Source organism: Tiliqua scincoides, chromosome 11 (assembly GCF_035046505.1).
Source record: "Tiliqua scincoides isolate rTilSci1 chromosome 11, rTilSci1.hap2, whole genome shotgun sequence".
Classification (NCBI taxonomy): Eukaryota; Metazoa; Chordata; class Lepidosauria; order Squamata; family Scincidae; genus Tiliqua; species Tiliqua scincoides.
Window position 1 is genome coordinate 15,985,395 of NC_089831.1, and position 20,428 is coordinate 16,005,822.

The 20,428-nt window shown below is 44.8% G+C and overlaps 1 protein-coding gene and 1 pseudogene across 3 annotated transcripts in view; one reads left to right on the top strand and one right to left on the bottom strand.

The window, feature by feature from the left end:
- Positions 1-17,618, bottom strand: part of KIRREL3 (kirre like nephrin family adhesion molecule 3) — a 193,704-nt gene extending 176,086 nt beyond the window's left edge. For all 3 annotated transcript variants that reach the window (XM_066639822.1, XM_066639821.1, XM_066639820.1), the window contains exons 1-2: positions 17,524-17,618; positions 9,898-10,048 (exon numbers count right to left, since the gene is read on the bottom strand). In XM_066639822.1, coding sequence (XP_066495919.1) covers positions 9,898-10,048; positions 17,524-17,565 — 193 coding nt within the window. In that variant the 5' untranslated portion in view covers positions 17,566-17,618. The remainder of the gene's footprint in view (positions 1-9,897; positions 10,049-17,523) is intronic.
- On the top strand, positions 15,122-15,241 carry LOC136662940 (5S ribosomal RNA; annotated as a pseudogene).
- Positions 17,619-20,428: the final 2,810 nt, after the last annotated feature.

Genomic DNA, 20,428 nt, shown 5'->3' on the forward strand with positions numbered 1-20,428 from the left:
ACCCTGCTGCTTCAGAATTGGGCTGTTAGTGAGGAACTGAACAGTTATATTATTCAAGACATGGTTGATTTCAGGCAATGAATGTAAGGGAGAGGTGAGGTATTTGGCCCTGGAGGTCTGCTTCATTGTGAGGATAAGAAGATAGTCACTGAAGCTCTTTAACATTTTGTTTTCCATGAAGAACATATGAAATTGGCTTATAGGAAGTAACAATGTTTGCTCATTCAGCCTGGGATTGTCTCCTTTGATTGGCAAAGGTTCTCCAAGTTCTCCAGGCAAGAGAATCTAGTCTTTCCTACTAGCCCTGAGACCTTTTAACTTGAAATGCCAGGGATTGAGCTCCAAAACCTTCTGCATCAGGGGTATGGTTGAGGGCTGGGACATCTCTTACAGCAGGATCTGATAACGATTAAAAAAAACAACTAAAAAAATGCTCGCTGAAAGAAACCTAAGTTGCTCATTCAAAAGTTGCAAGGACACTTGTCTGAGAAAATCATGCTGTAATCCGGGTGCAACTGAATCCTAGCCAACTTCTGAACTTTCACCAGTGGCAGGAATGCAAGGATAGCCTGAGAAGCCTCATGAAGAACATGACAAGGAGGAGATGTGATGGTAGGAGATGGTGATTCCTGAGAGATCTTGGTCCCAGGAGGCTATTTAAATGATTAAAGGACCAAGCGGTGTTTTCCAGGATGCTGTCTAAGAACCAAGTAGTTAGATGAAAAGGGGAAGCTGTGATCAGCAAGGATGGTGAGTTAAGCTTCAATAGGAAACTTGGAGAGACTGTGGGCTCAATCCTCTCCAGTTTTCCAGGGCCAGTGCTGCTGTGGGGTATGTACTGCTTCCTGTGTTGGAGAGACAGTCATAGAGGCCTCCTCAAGGTATGGGAAAATTTGTTCCCTTACCTCGGGGCTGCATTGTGGTTGCTCTAGTGCTGGAAAGTTGGATAGCATTGGGTCCTAAGGCTCCAATCCTATCCAACTTTCCAGCGCTGATGCAGCTGTGTCAACTGGGTGTATTCTGTAGTCTGCGGTGGGGGAAAAGTCATGGACGCCTCATCAAGATAAGAGAACATTTGTTCCCTTATCTTGGGGCTGCATTGTGGTTGCATTGTATATGTGGTTGTACTGTAGACAGGATTGGGCCCTAAATATCTGTACAACAATGGACAATGCTGCTTGTGTTAGACACCACCCTTTGCTGATCTCCAACTTCAGTCTATCGGCTGGTACTTCATCCAGCCAGATCCCTGCTTTGTTGGGAATGGAGCCACCTGCCATCTGACTGTGAAATTATGGCGAGAAATTACAGGTATTTTTCAATTTGCCCTAATCTCATTTTAAAACGTGCAATCCAAATGACAATAAAGATGGGCACAGGTTGGAATATAAATGAGATGCGCTCCTGAAACAGCCCCAAGATATATAGCACATTCCTAATTCATTTGCAGGCATCCTGACACTTCTCCATTGTTAGACAACAACAGCTAATCACCTTCTTTGGTTATGTATGAATCACACTTCTCTTTAGTAGCTTCCCCATTGTTTGATAGTTTAGTAGCTGCTCTTAGAATTTACAGAAGGAGGAAGGACGTCTTGAGTGTTAAAAGCTAGCAAGCTCCCTCTTGCTCTTCAAGGATTTTGTGTTTTTTTTCCCCCTCTCTCTCCTGCTAAAAGTAGATTAACAATAAGAATGAATGAAAACTGTTGATCTTTTCCTTTGCAAACAGAATTGTGTTTTCCAATTATCTAGTAAAGGGGTGCCAAAGATTCCACACCAGAAATCAAGCAAAATTTGCATAAATGATGGTTTGGTGTAATGTAATACCACTTAGGTACAATTGATAAGTTATGCTTGGCATTTTGTAATTCATTTGAATTATTGAGATTGCTTGACTCAGCCTCTTGGTTGGCTCTCTTGCAAAGGATATATGGGCTGGTTGCACAAACCAGTTTGTCCCTTTATCCTGACACTGCTGCAGTACACTGAGAGCTAAAGAGCTGGGTGGGGAAGGGCGAAATGAGGTGATAACAGGGCAGAATGGGAAGGCAATGGGGCAGATCTGGTCTGGGAGGGGGGTGGGTTTGGAGATAGTGGCAGCCTCCAAATCCTAGCCCCCTTCCTGGACCCAATCCCACAGTGCAGGTCCATGTGGACTTGCAACAGCGAAGTCACTGGCACAGGACTGAATAGACCACTCTGCAATGTGAAGGCCTACCCCCAGGAAAGGGGAACAAATGTTCCCTTACGCAGAGGAGACCTCCACAACTGCCGCCCCCCCAGGATGCAGAGAGCCAAACTTTGTTGTTGTTGTTGGCAACCTTCAGTCTCAAAAGACTATGGTATCGCGCTCTGAATGGTGGTTCTGGAACAGCGTCTAGTGTGGCTGAAAACTATGCAGTATTCAGCATAACAGGCTCTCTATCTCTCTCTTCCCTTGCCAATCCAGGAAGTGAAAGGAGGAGCAGCAGCAGAGGCAATCCCCACCAAACTGCTACCTGAGACAAGCACTCCAGTTGCCTGACCATCCCTGACCCCAAGAGGGTCAACAGAGAATAGGATAGACTCATGGAGGCCAGATCTATTATTGGCTATTAGGTATGATAAATGTGCTACCTAGAGATTCAGGCGCAGAGTTACCCTGTTGCAGTGGCAGGAGAGGAAGGGTGGGAGAAGGGGTGTGCCTTCATCTCTGCTTGTGGGCAACTCAGAGGACGTTGGTGGGGCTTTGCAGGACGCAGGGTGCTAGACTACATGAATCTGCGACCTGATCCAGCAGGGCTCTTCTTAGGCCTTCCGTGGTGGGTTGCTGTTTGGCGCTACCTGGCATTGCCAGACCTGCAACCTCTTTTAAAATTCCCCTATTAATGTTGACATCAATGTCTGCTGCTAGTGCACACGATCAAGAAGACTTTGTCAGCATCTCTAGTACTAGGGCCCCCAACATCTGGCCTCATGATAAATCTATCATACTACTCTGAAGGCATAAATGTCCTCTCCGTGTAAGTGCCCTGACAGCCCCAATTTCATGAATTGGTGTCATCTCAAAAAGTGGCCAAATATTTGCAAGATCAGTATCCCTTTATTGAGCCTTCTCCACCTAGTGCCTTCATTCATGCCCCCAACATGCCGACATTTTTTTTGCCAACATTTCCTACCCTCTCTTGCTTTTTTGAAAAGAAGCAAAGGTTGTGAACAAAATATGGATGTGTTAACACAGCAGAAAGAAAGCTGCGAAGGCTGGCAAAAAGAGTCTAGAGAAAGAGTAACCTCACTCTGCTTCTTCCTGGCACGCAGGATGTGAATTTCCATATAGCCACTGGGTTCTGGCAGTATAAATAGTTCATGGCATATCAAACTATTAAACATGATTTTAATCCCACTTGTGATGTTCGGCACATAACTCACAGGAGGCCTGCTTTGATGTAGCTGGTGGAACGGAAATCACTTTGAACAGATGTTCCAGCTGGAGATGCTGAATATCTCTGATACAAACCCCAAACTCTTTTTTTGGTTGGTGGGGAGGGTGAGATGGCAAGCAGGATTGGCTCCACTGTTTAAATACTAAAGTTGAGCTGATACCTGAACCCTGGTTCTTGAGTCCCCATGATTCATGCTAAAAAAGACTTTTTTTGTGCTTATCATATAAAGCAGGGGTTCCCTTAATTCAACCTGTTAGCAAGATCCACAAAACTGCGGGACTCTCCTTGCTGAGCATGGATATTTCTGACATCTTTTCAAGTAATAAACATGTTACTTATGCTATGTCACTTAGGGGGTTGTTGGTTCATGGAATGAACTCATTCCTTTTGCTGCTTCATCTTAAAAGGCTGCATTTTTCATATAGAGGCTGCTAAGGTTTGTCACTGCAAACACACATGAAACCAGAGGATGACAAGGGTAGCCCTCCACAAAGGCAAAGCAATAATGGCCAACTTTTTACTTTAGCATCGGCTGTACACTTCCCAGCCAAGCTGCTGAAGAACCAGAGAACCTCATTGGCCAAGCTATTAGGGCAGAAGACTCTGAAGTTTCATCTTCTTTCACAGAATCATAACTTGGGTAGAGCCTGAGAGGCACATGCCCTGGGCGCTATGCAAGGGGGACACATGACTGCCCCCAGGCTTTGCCCAGTCACCTTCGGGTTCTCCCCAAGAGTGGTGCACTACTGAGTCTGCATGCTTCATTCCAGCTTCTGCGAAGGATCACAGCCACCAAAGAAGATGGAACAAGGCGTGCAAAAGCAGCAGTGCCTCTGGGGAGAACCTGGAAGTGATGTCACAACATAACATACATCGTGATGTCACAACATGACAATGTCATGTGGCGCTGTGCTGTCACTGCTCTTTCATGATCAGAGAACTAGCAGCCCAAATGGAAGTGCCTTTGGCATGGGAAGAGTCGATGCCTGATAGAAAACAGCATGAGGACAGAAAACAGCATGGAGAACCAATTCTGACCCAGTGATGCTATTTCCCTTGCACAATGGAAGGATGATCTATAGACCTCTCTAGGTTATCTCTCCACATGGGAAGGGAGGCTCTTACACAGTGCTCCTGGCCTGGGCAGTGCCCATTCTCACATAGGTGCTCTCAGCCAAAAAGCAGCATGTGACACTTTGCTTCTTCTTTGGCTTCAAAGGCATCCTGTCCTTTCACATTGGAGGGAAGCTGCCAGGGCAGATGTGGCACAAAAGATTAATGTGTCACTTCCAACCAGAGGTGAGTGGCTGAAAGGCGAGTGCCCAGAAAGCAACATTAGAGGCTGCCACAACTGCAGACATTGCAATAGTTGTCTGCATAGCCCCTAATAATGGAGCCACACGTTCACACAAACAGAATCTTTCTATGAGTGAAGCATGGCTGGCATCTGTTGACAGACCAAGCTTACTTTCTAGGCCAGTGTTTCTCAAATTGCAGGTCGGGACCCACTAGGTGGGCAGCGAGTGAATTTCAGGTGGGTCCCCATTCATTTCAACATTTTATTTTTCATATCTTATACCGGTATGTGACTGCATTTAGGAAAATGTTACAGAGCTGTACTTTTAACAGGCTACTATGTATATGCTTTTAACAATGATAGCCACTCCTGGGTAAGTGTGGGTAGGATTCCTGCTTAAGATTGTTAAAAATTTTCCTGCCTGGTAATGTCACTTCCGGTCATGACATCACTTCCAGTGGGTCCTGACAGATTCTCATTCTAAAAAGTGGGTCCCGATGCTAAATGTCTGAGAACCACTGTTCTAGGCCAGGGGTCTCCAAACTTTTTGGCCAGAGGGCTACATCAAATATCTGGTGTGGTGTGGAGGGCCATAAAAAAAATTTAAATATAAAATTTAAATAAATAAATTTAGAGATGGAACTTAGATGAGTGAATAAATGAATGAATGGGCTCATTCATTCAACCTCTCTGGCCCGCAGAACACCCTCCAGACACAATCAGAGCACAGCTCTGGTTGTGTTCAGTTGAGTGGGCCAGTGGATTTCAGGGGACAAGAGGTTGGCCGCGGGCTGGAAAGAGGCTTGCTGCGGGCCACATCTGGCCCCCGGGCCAGGGTTTGGAGACTCCTGTTCTAGGCAAAGCCACCTTAAATGTAAACTAGCCCACTGGGGAGCAACGGAATTGCAATTCTGTCTCTGCCCATGGTGCTGAATGGAACAACACTCTCATCTAGAGGTGACCCTCTTTCCATACAACCCTCATTCTGCTGCAGTTTGATGAATCCCATCCAGTTATTATATTCCTCTCTCCATCAACCAGACACTGCTGCTAAACGGATAATCCCATTAGAGCCCATTAAAAGCAAAATTCTTTTTAATAGCAGGATGGGACATTATTATTTCCTTCGCAGCATGCTCTACTTAATGATTTGGAGTAGAAATTGGTCTTTATTGAATGCCTCCCTTTTGAATAGGATTCCACTGCCTTCGGGGATTCAGCTCACGTTGCTGGCCATATACAGTGCAGCGTGTTATAATGATGCTTCAAGTTCTGTGTTGTTGTTTTCTCCCCTCATCTAAAGCTGTTGTAGCTGTTTGCCAGCTGTGAAGTAACCCATACCATTATCTCATTTTATCTTGCCCATACTGTCAGGACATGCTAAGGAACAATGTGAGAGCCTGCTAATCTTCTGGCAGGATCTTTGAGAAGTTTTATGTATTTAATGTAGTGAAGTTTCCTCTTTATTTGAATATGCTTAGGCAGTTTTTAATTGGAATCAGGATAGCAGCTGGCACGCCAATATTGAATGCCCACAATTGCAAATTGTTGGTACATACAGGTGCAGGAATTTGTGAATGCAGCTGAGGATGGGATTTGGGAGGGGAAAGTGGGGGGGGGGGGTCAGGCCACATTTGACAGCAGAAAATGCCAAAAAAAAAAAAAAGGAAGGAAGACAGATGTTACAGTGTTCCTCAAACTGCCTTTTTCAGAAAGCAAGATCAGTAGAGTTTGCACAGATGTAGCTTCTGCTCAAGCCAGTCTCGACAAACTGAACTTTTAAATTCATTCTATGCAATGGACTGAAAACCAAATGAGATAGGAGAGGCTTAGAAGCAAGACAATAGGTGCTTTCAGATATTACACTTGCCAAGTAGTCAAAAGTGCACCAAGTGGAAACATTGGTTTATATGGAGGAGTTGCACAATATTGCTCTTAGTATGAGAACTGGAAGGAGGTGGTTTCCTACTGGTTATTTGGTCCACCTCCGGCTGAAGTTGAAACAGCACCAGAATGATGCTTAGATTCTGTCCCCTCCCCCTTCTTCAAAACTGTTAGGCGGGGAGAGTTATGGGAATGAAAGAGGGCACTATTCCTCTCCCGCGTCCTCCCTGTCCAGCCTTTTTTGAAGACATGTTGCAGAGAAGCCAAAAGCATATGAAATAACATTCTACGGAATCAGATCATTGGTCCATCTAGGTCAGGGACAGACTGCACTTGCTCCCAGTGTGGAAGGGATTGTCACTCCCGAATTGGCCTTTTCAGCCACACTAGACGCTGTTCCAGAACCACCTTTCAGAGTGCGATACCATAGTCTTTCAAGACTGAAGGTTGCCAACAACCTAGGTCACTATAGTCAACACAGATTGGCCATTGCTTTCCAGTGTTTCAAACTGGAGATACCAGGGATTGAACATGGGGCCTTCTGTAGGCAAGACAGATGCTCTATCACTGAGCTATACCCCTTTCTTCAAAGTCTAACACAGGGGTGTCAAACTTAAGGCCCAGGGGCCAGATGTGGCCCACAGAAGTTTTTTATTCAGCCTTCAGGCTCTCAGCTGCTGAGCAGTGCTAAGGATACAGCTAAAAGGGCAGCCCACATGAAAATTGGACTCTCCCATATCTTAAAATATGATCAAGATTTGCATATTTTTTCTTCTGTCATTTGCAACTAATGAGTTCTTAAGTGAGAAAAAGTGCTTATTTTTTATTATGACCTATTTAATGACATCACTTCCTGCCTAATGACATCACTTCCGGCCCTCAGCAGGCATCATGAATGCTATTCGGCCCTTTGTATGAAACAAGTTTGACACCCCTGGTCTAACACATACGGCAGGGTTCTAAGGAATAACTAGATACCTTCTTATGATGTGGTTACCCTGCACCTTCAGATTATGACACATGGATCACTGATGTTGACATTGCTTACCATTAAAAAAAATTATTTCCTGCTTCCTCATTCATACATTTATATTCACTATTCCATCTATGACTTTCCTATACTGATTATTCTCAGATTTGCTTCTGGGCTGGCTTCTTACCAGCCAGTCTAAGAAGTGTCACATCTCTCCAAACAGCTGACATGCAACATTCTGTTGGCAATTTAAGCTCAATCCTGCTAAATTACATTCTTAACCCCTCTCCATATGTTTTCCTCACTTCAATCACAACGACAACAATGCCATCAAGATGCGTAAACTCAGCACCGCAACTTCACCTTTGCCCTTCACATCTCTCCCTAGACCTTCATTTTTAGACTGTTTCTGAATCTTGTCAATTCATCTGGCAATAACTGCTTGTCATTCAGAAAGTTAAATCATCTGCCCCATGATTGCCTTGCATTCTGATGGCTGCTGTAAATACTCTTCTCCGACCTTGACAGCTGACCAGCAGAAGATTTCCTCGCTTAGAATAAATCCATTGAAAATGCTGCTACTCAGATTAAGTTCTGCAGATCATCTCCCTCACTGCAGCATCTTTGCTTCTTCACTGAAATAAACATAAGCCACTTATGTCTTTTTTCAAGGCCCTAAATGTGACATCAGTGTCCATCTGAGTCACACACTGACATCCTTTTCTGTGCAAGGGTGGATGGTGACAAGAAAAACATTAAGTGATATAATGGAGAATTGGCTACAGTGGATTGAAGGGGGGATCATTGGGAGGGAAACCAGACCAGTTCCATTACGTGAATTTTGGGGGGTGAATTTATTCAGTTGCATATTTGCAGGTATATGGAAATACCTTGATTTTTTTTCTGTAGGCATTCACCTTTTTTTGGAGGTTCTCTGAAACTGGTGCAAAAACACACCACTGGCTGTAATGAGGAGACACTCCACCATTAATGGGTAAGTCCATGCCCGGCACCCCCTTTCAAATAGGACCCAGGGCAGATGTCCCCACTTGCCACATCCTCGATACACCACTGAGCACATGGTACGACCACCTTGCTTAAGGTAAACAGAACTGAGGTTGGTTTGTGTCTGGATGGAAAACCAATGGGAGCCCTGTGTATGCCTCCTCAAGTTCCACGATGGAAGAAAAATACAATATGTATGCAGTACATAAACTAAATTAATGTATTCATGCAAGTTCATAAGCTATCTGAGCTCTGTTGATATCGTGTGAGCCATCATCATTTGTATGCAGTGACAATGTACACATCCATTCAGCTTTCTAAACCATGACAGGTTAGTGGCTTGTAGTGATGACAGTCATCTGAGGGAACGGGGAAGCCATGTCTATAGAATTAAACATTTGGTTTCAGAGAAGCTGATAAATATACTGGACCATCTATTACTGAGCAATATTGCCTCCTTAGTGTGATGCTTAGGAAGCTCCCAGGCATGGAGCCTGCGTCACAAGTGCATTTCACAAGAGCTGGTTTCTCAGTTTTTATAGGATCAGAGATAGAAGAGAAGCCTGGTAGGATCATGAGGACTAGAATGAATCGAGTTAAGGCAGAACCAAGGTAGTACGGAGAAAAGAAGCAGGAGCAATGAAAGCAGAAAGGACCAGAATCAGGAATTAGTCAGAATCAGAGCCCAATCCTGAGCTCTACACACCGGCTTATTACCGGCCCAGTGCTAATGCTGGTGGAATGCCGGTGCTTCGCCACTTGGCGGTCGTTTGAACCGTGGGGCGGCAGAGAAGTAGGTGGAGGAGTGGGGGTGGGGGAGGTGGAGATGAGGTGTTCCAGGGCAGGGGGAGGCAGGGAGAGATTGGGGAGGTTGAAGAAAAGACAAACAGATTTGTGGTGGGGAGTCTCTAAATTCTCTTATCCAGAACACAAGAATTTTCACATCACTTGATGATACCAGGCAATGAAATTAGAGTACAGGAACCCTACTAATGCACATCACTTCTGTACCAGTTTAACTGTTGTGGCTTTCCCCAAAGATCCCTAAGAAAAGTAGTTTAATAAGGATTGCCATTTAATAAGTAATTCTTTGCTAGAAATCCCTAGCCTTACACACAAAAAACTACAATGCCCAGAGTTCTCTGGGGTGAAGGAATGCCTGTTAAACATATTGGTCCATAAGCTCATACAGTAGTATGTGCTACTAGATGCCAGCAGGCAAGAATGCCAGCCTTCTAGATGCCAGAGGCAAGGTTGAGTCCCAACAGATATGGATGGCTGAAAAGGTGTAGGTGCAAAGGGCTGAACATACTCACGTTGAATGTCAATGGTGACAGAGGTCTCCTTTCCACTGGGAATAGCCTTGTTGGTGGCCCGGCAGACAATGGTCTGGCCATTCTCAATGTCAGATGGGGAGACAAAGAGTGTGCTCATTATGCTTTCCCTCTTGCCATCACGGAGCACTGTCTGGAAGGGAAAAAAAGCAAAGGAACAGTTAGTTATTACTTCTGGAAAAGGGATGGCTACTCTTATAGTAGGGAGGGCACCAGGATGACAAGGGAGGGCACCAGGATGAGGTTATCTGATGTGCTCCCTGGGGCATTTGGTGGGCCGCTGTGAGATACAGGAAGCTGGACTAGATGGGCCTATGGCCTGATCCAGTGGGGCTGTTCTTATGTTCTTATAGTATCTTGTAAGAACTATAGATTTAGATTGGGGAAGTCTTTGGCATTGAAATAGGACCTAGACAAAACAGTAACTTTTGTTTGTAATAACAGCCATTCTCATATAGTAGATAATGTTCCTGGTTTTGACTGAGGTTTGAGTTCAACTCAGCCAAAAAGTTCACTAACAGCCCAATTCTAGCAGGCCTCTTAGGCCTGCGCTGCATCCAGCGCAGGGCTGGGCTAGGATGCAGCACAACTCAGAGTAAGGCAAATTCATTCTCCTTACCCCGTGTCTCATGGCAGCTGCCTCTATGGGGCCACTCAGATCTGTGCCACCTAAAGAGGTGGCACAGATCTGAGAGGCCCGGTGTAAGGTTGAGCTGCTCAGGAGGGGAGTTAGGATCTGGCCTAAGTGCCAGATCCTGGTACTGTCCCCTCCCTGGGTCTGGTCCTCCCAGCGGCCCACCCACCACCCGCGGAGGCACGAACGTGCCTTACAGAATGTTTGCAACACTCCTGGGCTGATGAAAGGGAAAAATTCATGGAGTTCAGCAGATATCCTGTTTTCCACAATGGCTTACACTGAATGCTTTAGAGAAGTTCAGAATCAGGACATGAAACACACTATACTCCAAAAGTTCTATACACACATTAGGTAGTACCGTTCATTTGGATCATACGTTTGCAGCCAGCTTGGGTGCCTTGGCAAATGTTCAGCCTGGCCACTCTCTGGAGCTGGAACTTCTTATTATCTCTACTGTCATTCCAGGGAGCGCTTTCAGTCGGCACACTTTAATTCTGTCTACTCGTCAAACCAGTCATGCATATTAATAAAACGGAATATTTAAAAGCTCATTATTGCTCCGTATTGAAGATGCTTCCGTGGGCGTATCAAGAGGGCACCAGCACCGGTGGCACCCCAGCAGCAACCCTTCACGTTGCCAAATACCAAAGGTTGCCCAGGTGTGCCCACCAGGGAGGCAGGATTCTCAAACTCTGCCTTTCCTGCAATGTTTTATGAGATGAGCATGAACACGGTTGGATGCAGAATTAATTTCCTGTCAGATCTGATCTGAATCTTTCTCTAGGTTTTAATTGTAGACACACTAGGCTCTGGGAATTAAGATGTATTCAGCCCAGTTTATGCCACAATAGGTGCAATCCAGCCCTTGACTTGGGCCGGCGCAAGTCCCTTGTGCCGGCCCAGGAGGGTCGCAAATGTGCACTAAGGCACATTTGTGCCTCCTCAAGAGGAAGCAAGGCCCCCCCAAAAACCCTTCCTGGAATTCAGGGAGAGACCTGGGCCGAACATTTTCTTCCAGTGTGCTCATTTTCTACATGCACTGAGGATTCTTTTCTTCTCCTGCATTCTAAAACAAGACTCCACACCTGCAGTATCGAACAGTCCAGGATTTGACTGCTGCAAATTACCACCTCACTCTGAGCCTTTTTTTATAAACTGCAGGGAGAGCAATATGTCTGGCATCTGGAGGTGTAATGCGGTGCCCCAGCACCCAGAGCAGTCACTTCCGGGTTCTCCCCAGAGGAGGGAGCTGCGTGCTGTAGCAGCTCCGTGCTCCCAGTCCTTCTCCGGTGGTGGCTCCCCTTTGAAGGAGAAGCAATGGGGGACGTGAAGCCACCAGTGCCTCCTCCATAACTAGGGTAAGAGCCTGAGGGGCAGTCATGTCCCCTCCATGGCATAGTGCCTGGGGTAGGTGCCCCTCAGGCTCTGCCCTAGTTACACCTCTGCTAGCATAAGCCCGTAACAGAGGCTGATCCAACCAGAAGAAAGCAGAGAGATGAGGAACCGAACCATAGTGAGAAGGTCAAAGCAAGAGCATCGAGTTGAGTCCATAAGGAACAGCCAACATGGAGTGAAGCAACCCTGGGCTGGGACCTGAAGCTTGCTTTCCAGTTCCAGTATTGTGTCCAGTTCTGGTCGCCGCATCTCAAAAAAGACATAGTGGAAATGGAAAAGGTGCAAAAGAGAGCGACTAAGATGATTACGGGGCTGGGGCACCTTCCTTATGAGGAAAGGCTGCGGCGTTTGGGCCTCTTCAGCCTAGAAAAGAGGCGCCTGAGGGGGACATGATTGAGACGTACAAAATTATGCAGGGGGTGGACAGAGTGGCTAGAGAGATGCTCTTAACACTCTCACATAACACCAGAACCAGGGGACATCCACTCAAATTGAGTGTTGGGAGAGTTAGAATAGACAAAAGAAAATATTTCTTTACTCAGAGTGTGGTTGGTCTGTGGAACTCTTTGCCACAGGATGTGGTGATGGCGACTGGCCTGGACGCCTTTAAAAGGGGATTGGACAAGTTTCTGGAGGAAAAATCCATTACGGGGTACAAGCCATGATGTGTATGCGCAACCTCCTGATTTTAGAAATGGGTTATGTCAGAAGGCCAGATGCAAGGGAGGGCACCAGGATGCAGGTCTCTTGTTATCTGGTGTGCTCCTTGGGGCATTTGGTGGGCCGCGGTGAGATACAGGAAGCTGGACTAGATGGGCCTATGGCCTGATCCAGTGGGGCTGTTCTTATGCTCTTATGCTTTGAGGGTGACAGAACCCCCTGGGGGAGTCAGACCACATTCCATTTCCCAACACATCCCTCTTTTGTATTGGAACCCTAATAAACCTGTCTATCTAAGCCTCTGGGCTGTTGGACTCCACTTAGAAGAGATGTATGATCTACCCAACCCTTTGGACGTTGAACTCCCCTGGGAGAGTATATTAACACCTTGTTTGAGTCTCTATTAATGAGAAAGAGTAATGTCACAATAGAAAAAAGGGGTTTAGAAGGATCAGATATAGATCTGTTTCTTCTTAAATTTGAAGAAGAGAATCATCTTCTCATTCCTTTTCATTATGTAAACCACTTTGAGAATGGTTTGTTGAAAAGCTCTCTCTCTCTCTCTGTCTCTCTCTCTCTGCGTATTCTCAATAATAATGTAAGTACAAGAAATGAATACAAGTTATTGTAAATTAATGGGCTGACAAAGAGGGGATAATGGGAAAACATCTCCCTAGCACCTCTATCCCTTCCTGTAAGCTTAAAAAAAAAAATTGGTGCAAAAATGTGCATGCATTCACTCACATGATACTTGGATTCATGTGATCATGGAATCACATGATACTTTGCACAGAGCGCGATACCATAGTCTTTCAAGACTGAAGGTTGCCAACAATGCACTTGGAAAAAAGGAATGTGTCAAGTTTTGGACTGGAAGCAAAAACAGAGAAGTAAAGATAGCCAGCACGCATGCCTGGCACACGCGTGACCAGGCAAGACTATAAGTGGAGATGGACATGTACAAATGTTGTATTAGGGCTTCGAAAATCTAGTTGACAGATTTGCATATTAATGGTAGGTTGCAATTAATTCCACTCTGGTTGAAGTAAGGCGAGGTCAGCCCCTTTCTTGTTTTAATTAGCATGGGCTGCTGCATGAGATTCTGGGAGACAGGGTCAAGCTGTGGACTTAATTGTTTTGCTGTGTCCACGCAGCAGTCGGTAACAGGGAAGGTGAGCTTCTGTTGATCAAGATTACATTAGGAGGAGGAGGAGGGGTATTTCTAAGAGAAATATATGTGAGAACTGGAAAGGGATTTGAATTATCTGGGGTGCACATGGTGCCATCATGTTTGGTTTTAAAAAACCCTTCTCCCTGCCTCCCGTCTTCTTCCTGTGTGTCTGGCACACAATAAACAGTTGGCTTTTTCCTTAGAGATTGCTGGTGGCAGGAGAAATGAAATGTCTTAGGATTTGGGTGCAATAAAGCAAGAATCCTTCTGTAATACTGCAGGCAGATCAGATGGTGGTGAGAAAAAGGTCACGCCGCTTATGCAAATCAGATTCTGGATTCTCCTGATAGCTACCAGAAGGCCTGGAGGATGAGGCTGGCTAATGGAGAGGAAGCTTCAGGCAGGCAGGCAGGCAGGCAGGCAGCAGAAGCAGCCTGGATGAGAGAACACTTACACCTTGCCAAGGACTAAGATCCAAGAGGTGGTTTGTGAATGTTTACTCTGCAAGAGAAGTATGTGGATATTATTTCCCCCTCTCTTACTGCCTCCTTCCTGGTCACTGTTTGTACAAGCTGAGCAATTTGCAAACAGTGTTTTTACTTCACTGTACTGGAAGCCTACCCAACAGTTACGAATAACACGAGGAAGATACTTGACTTCAAATGTCAACAGCTGTTTCCATTTGATCACAGGATATAAATGTATATGGGAGAGAGGTCGATCGCGCTGGTTGCCCTATCTTCAACGTCCATGCATCATCAGAAAGTCAGAAGAGAGCCTGCACAGGTACAAATGTATGCCCATAGGGATCTTTTTCATATAACAGAAGAGAACCTTCTTTTTGCAGAGCTCTGGACTCTGGAAACAGAGAGTTCACATGCATATGCATAGTTGCTGTTATGATCTCCCAATGGATGTGTGGAGGATGGGAGGTGGGAGTCCGAGAGTGTGATCCTGTTTCCCCCCCTACACACACACACACACACACACACACACACACACACACACACACACACACCCCATGTTGGCAACCTTCAGTCTTGAAAGACTATGTAACGTGCTCTGAAAGGTGGTTCTGGACACACACGCACACACATTCATATCCACAGCTACTGTCAAGTGAGCTCTTAAGACTATCTAAATTAGGTTCTTACATTACAACTCAGGGTGAAACACCCAGTTGCAACCTAAACCACTTGCTCTTGCCAGAGGAAGAGAGAAACAGAAGCGTGTGTGTGTGTTGGAAGAGATACTCTGGGTCACACTCTGCTCTCTTTAAAAATAGCTTTGGTTGGAAAAGGAGAACATGACAAAGTCAAGTGAAACAGGTGGGTTAGAGGTCTGCTGGCAGCAACTGTTACCCTGCACATGCCTGATCTCGTCTGATCTCGGAAGCTAAGCAGGGTCAGGCCTGGTTAGTACTTGGATGGGAGACTGCTTGGGAATACCAGGTGCTGTAGGCTTATACCATAGTCTTTCGAGACTGAAGGTTGCCAACCAGAGGTCTGCTGAGGCAGCTGATGGAGGCAGCAGGTACAGAGTGCCCCCTGCCAATCCAGCTGAGGCTATAACAGCAGTGGCAGCATCTTGGACAACTGTGCCCTGGCCAAATAATAATAATAATAATAATAATAATAATAATAATAATAATAATAATAATAATAATAATAATAATAATACAGGTATTTCTATACCGCCTTTCTTGGTCCTCAGATTTCTCCTTAGACTTTATTCAAGGCGGTTTACATAGGCAGGCAATTTAAATCCCCGTAGGGATTTTTACAATTTGAAAGAGGGTTTCTATCTTTCAAGAAACCACAACATTCAGATGTTTCTTTCTTGATCTGGTCGCACATTCTGGCCTCCATCCTCCCACGCTCAGAGCAGATGGAATAGCTCAGCTCAGCTTGTCAGCTGCTTCAAGGTCACACGGTGCCGGTGGCCTTGAACTGGCGACCTTCGGATGTTATCTTCAGGCAAACGGAGGCTCAACCCTCTAGACCAGACCTCCTGCCCCAGTCATGCATCCCAGTCATCCCTGGACATTTGCACAGTTGTTGTTTTTTTTGTATCCTGTACATTTGCACCCCAATATATGCATATTTATATTAGATGTATTTTTTATTCTTAAAACACAAAGGTAGGGTTATGTTTAGGGCTGCAATAAGAGGATATATAACGAGAGGTTTGTTGCCCAGCTATAGTTGGATGCAAAAAATCAGGACGCAACCAGCAGCGAACGTCCACGTCCAGAGACGCATCTGACCAGGGCACAATTGTCTAGGATGCAAATACCATTAACTCATACTAGGAGGCCACCCCAACAACACCCTTCAGTATTAATAAAACCCATGTTATTTGAGTCATTTCATGTTTGAGGTGTGATGTCCACCAGATGACAGCATGGATGTTAGGAAATTTTTTAGTTGGAACTTATTATCTATGTCTTTTTAACCTGGGAATTAATTCATAACTAGAAGAGGTGTGCGTAGGGGCATTCTCCTTGTCTAAATAGGGATATATAGCAAACGGATATGAAACCAGACCTGCCCTCCTAAAGCACTAAAAACTCCAAGACGGCCAAAGATAAAACTGCAAAGGAAGGCATGATAGTGAAACTGACTCCCAGCTTCAGTTGCTTATAAAACAGAATAGTTAAGAGTTATACCTTTGCACAGGCTTTGCTCCCTGAGCTCTTATGCTTCTTGCACCTTGGTGGCTTTTTCAGCAAAAGGATTTCCTTTTCAGTGGAAATAAACTCTTAAAAGCAAATATAAATGTTGCACCTGGGCACGGAGCACTCTTTCAGAAGTTATAGCCTGGTGTCATGCTCACCGCATGGGGACGGGAAGAGGCCAGACAGCTTGGCTCAGGCCTCTACACCTGCATGGGGACCATTTGTCCTGAACAATGTTTATTTCTTCCAAGTGCTTGCTTTTAAAATTCGGCTCCTATGACTTGACTGTTTGTCTCTGTCCACTCTTCCAAGCTGTCTGCTATCCCTTCGGCCCATGCGAAGTTCTACTACTTCAAAACAACTCAGTAAACAATCCAATTTTTTCTACAACATTTTTTTTGGGGGGGGGGGGGAAGGCAGTGGTGTTGCTACAGGAGTGTGTGCACAAGTGATGTGACACCAATATATAAGAACATAAGAACAGCCCCACTGGATCAGGCCATAGGCCCATCTAGTCCAGCTTCCTGTATCTCACAGCGGCCCACCAAATGCCCCAGGGAGCACACCAGATAACAAGAGACCTCATCCTGGTGCCCTCCCTTGCATCTGGCATTCTGACATAACCCATTTCTAAAATCAGGAGGTTGTTCATACACATCATGGCTTGTAACCCATAATGGATTTTTCCTCCAGAAACTTGTCCAATCCAAACAGCCTGCCTTTGTAAACCGCCTTGAATTAAAGTTTGAGGAGAAATCTGATGACCAAGAAAGGCGGTATATAAATGCCTGTAATTATTATTATTATTATTATTATTATTATTATTATTATTATTACCTCTGTGGCGCAGGTTAGGCATCCAAAGATACTCAAATCCATGAATGCCAAACCTGTGGATAAGAAGGGCCCACTGTATTCCCCCTTGAGTTCCATGATGGAGTACAGCAATGCATGATTTCATTGCTGTTTGTAAAGGTGCATACATGGTCATCACCCACTGTGTAAATGTCTGAACCATGCCTGGGCTATCACCTTGCTTCCCCCATTTTGAAATCTGGGGCTTCTTACCTTGGAGTAGGTTGCTCCATTTATTACTTCACCTCTTCGCATCCAAATGATGGATGCTGCTGGTTTTGCATTGTCTGCATGGCAGGTCAGATTCAGGGGATCTCCAGCTCTCAAGCTAATGGTGGGCCCTCCAATAATGACTGGATCATCAGGAGGAACTGTGAAGAAGAAAGACACAAAGAACTATGAAGCTGAAGAACTTCAAAATAAACCCACCACATTACTCAAAGGTCACGACACTTAGGTCCAAAGGAATGTGCTGGAAGGAAAGTGCTGGAACCTATGCACGGATACCCCTTAGCAGAAATCCACCAAGCTCAGGTTTCAGTTGAAGATGAGCTTCTGGTAGCAGCAGCGACTTTATTGCAGTGGTGTTTCTAGGGGTGTGTGGGCCACACTGGGTGATGCACGCGGGGGAGAGACACCACTAGTGACCAAAATCACTAAAATTGCAGTTTGTAGGAATATAACCATCATGTTACATATCATTTGATACGTAATTTACAGCAGAAAGCAATAAAAAAACCATGTTGAAATATCTGTGTTCTATCAAAAGGTATAGCAAAAAAACTAGTACATCACCACGGCCACCACCCAAGGCATTTTCCCACCCACTGCATGGGAGGAAGTCCATCACGGTGGTGACATGCTGGCCTCCCACAGCTGTGTGACACAACTGCTTTATCAATTGTGCAATAGTAATTCTGTAGCAGACTGAGGCATACAGCTCATTTTGTCCATGAAGTATTTAAATCCAAATAAAGAGGTGAATTCCAGATGACTTACAACAGATTAGATCACATGTTTTGATTCCATATTTGTCCATACAATCTGGCTAAGGACTACTAAAGATAGGCTCCTGGCTCTTTCAGAGTTTGTTTACACCTGAAGCTTTTGTTCTAACACAGATCCTTGAACCTGAGGTCAGAACCATGAAGGAGTATGTATTCAGAGTCTTCCCAGTTTCAGAAGTGCCTTCTTGTAATTGCTTCCATTGTGTGGTGTGTTGATTCTAATTTGAATGTACTATGAAAAGAGACCCAGAGGGTGGAATGCATGGCGTACTATAAGCCCAGACTAAACAGCATCTTCATGTTCTCTATCTAGAGTTTCCCTGAAACGATATTTGGAGTTGATGGGTGACGCAGGGCGGGTCTGTTGCTCGCCCCCCACCCCTGGTTTTGTCCCTCTGTATAAACATCAACCCTTTTATGAGGCTTGAAAGCTGATCCTTCACTCCCACAAAGGAGGGGAAAAAACCCTAAATGAAAATCTTGAAATACTCATTCACAGCAGATAGCATGAAAATCTGTCCCATATTTTCTATTATGCATGCCCTGTTCTTGGAAAAACAACAGGTCTATCCAAATACAACAAATGTAGTGTAAAGTTTAGTCCTGCTCTGAATGAGATATTACCCAAAATGTAAGTGTGCATGCATGAACTGTATAGCTATTTGAGTCCTTATGTTCCTTTTAGGATTAGTAAGCAGGGATCTGGAAAACCATAGCACTTGAATGAAAGAAGTCATGCACCAAAAGACAAGCTGGGTTACTGTTTGGAAGCCAACAGATGCAGGCTGAAGTTTTGGAATATTTCTGTCTAAGTTGATAAAAATCTACGAGTGTAAAGTGTTCTTTACCACAACACTTTTGCATCTGGGTAAGTGTGTTTTGTTGTTTTCTGTTTATAATGTAGAACACAAGGAAGAGATATCAAGAAGAAACAGGTTACTGAACCAGGATAATTACTGAATACCCACACCAAGTTTTTCCTTGAAATGGTGTTAATATTCTGCCCTTGTATAATTGATTGGTCAATTGCTGCATTGCATTTTTTAAAATAAATATATTTTTGCATAGACTCACGTTGTTGCAATGGTGTGTTTCTAGCATTTGCTAGAACTACCATGTCTTGGAGTGTACCATTGATAATACAATGCAAAGTCTTAGGGCCCAGTCCTAACCAACCTTTTAGCACTGATGCAGCTGCAGTACAGCCTCAAGGTAAGGGAACAAATATTTCCTTACCTTGAAGAGGAATCCATGATCCCAGTGGTGAATGGCGCCCTCAGTGCTATTCCAAAACACCTGGAAGAGCACCTGAACAGCACAGGGGCCACAGAAATCACCATCATTCAACTGCAAAAAGCAGCTTACATCTTGTGATGGTATTTATAATAGCAAAATAGGATAAAAACCAGGCATCCCCGGTACTTGGGAAGGACTCAATGTCTGGATAAAACAAACCAGTCAATAATACCTACCTGGCTATGCAAAAATCTTATAATAATATAGAACATGTAGTTTTCCTAAGTATTTTCACATATTTCTGAGCCAAAGAGTTGGTGCAATAAAACATTGCAAAGTATGCATTTAGACGCATGATTTGTTTTCCATAAAGGTATAGAAGGATGCATTTAATCTGCAGACATGGGTGTATCTTATAGAACAGGGGTGCTCAATAGGTGGATCGCGATCTACCGGTAGATCGCGAGGCAAAATGAGTAGATCGTGGAGTGCCAACCCCCCCCTTCAGGTGCCTCTGGGAGGATACGCCGGGAGTAAGGCCCATTGTACTCAATGGGGCTTACTCCCAGGTAAGTGTGGCTAGGATTGCAGCCTCACAGCCTAATCCTAGACATGTCTACTCAGGAGTAAGTCCTGTTATACTCAGTGGGGCTCAAGGTACACCAACATACATTGTACACATAAATGTTATATGTTATGATGGCGAGAACATTGTAAAAAAAACTCTGGTAGATCTCCGGGCCTTGCTGGGTTTCAAAGTAGCTCTCGAGCCAAAAAAGTGTGAGCACCCCTGTTATAGAATCTGATCTTCTGGGGAGCAAGAGGGTTCCAGAGACACATGGATGTCAGCAAAAGAAACTTGCTAATATCCCTGG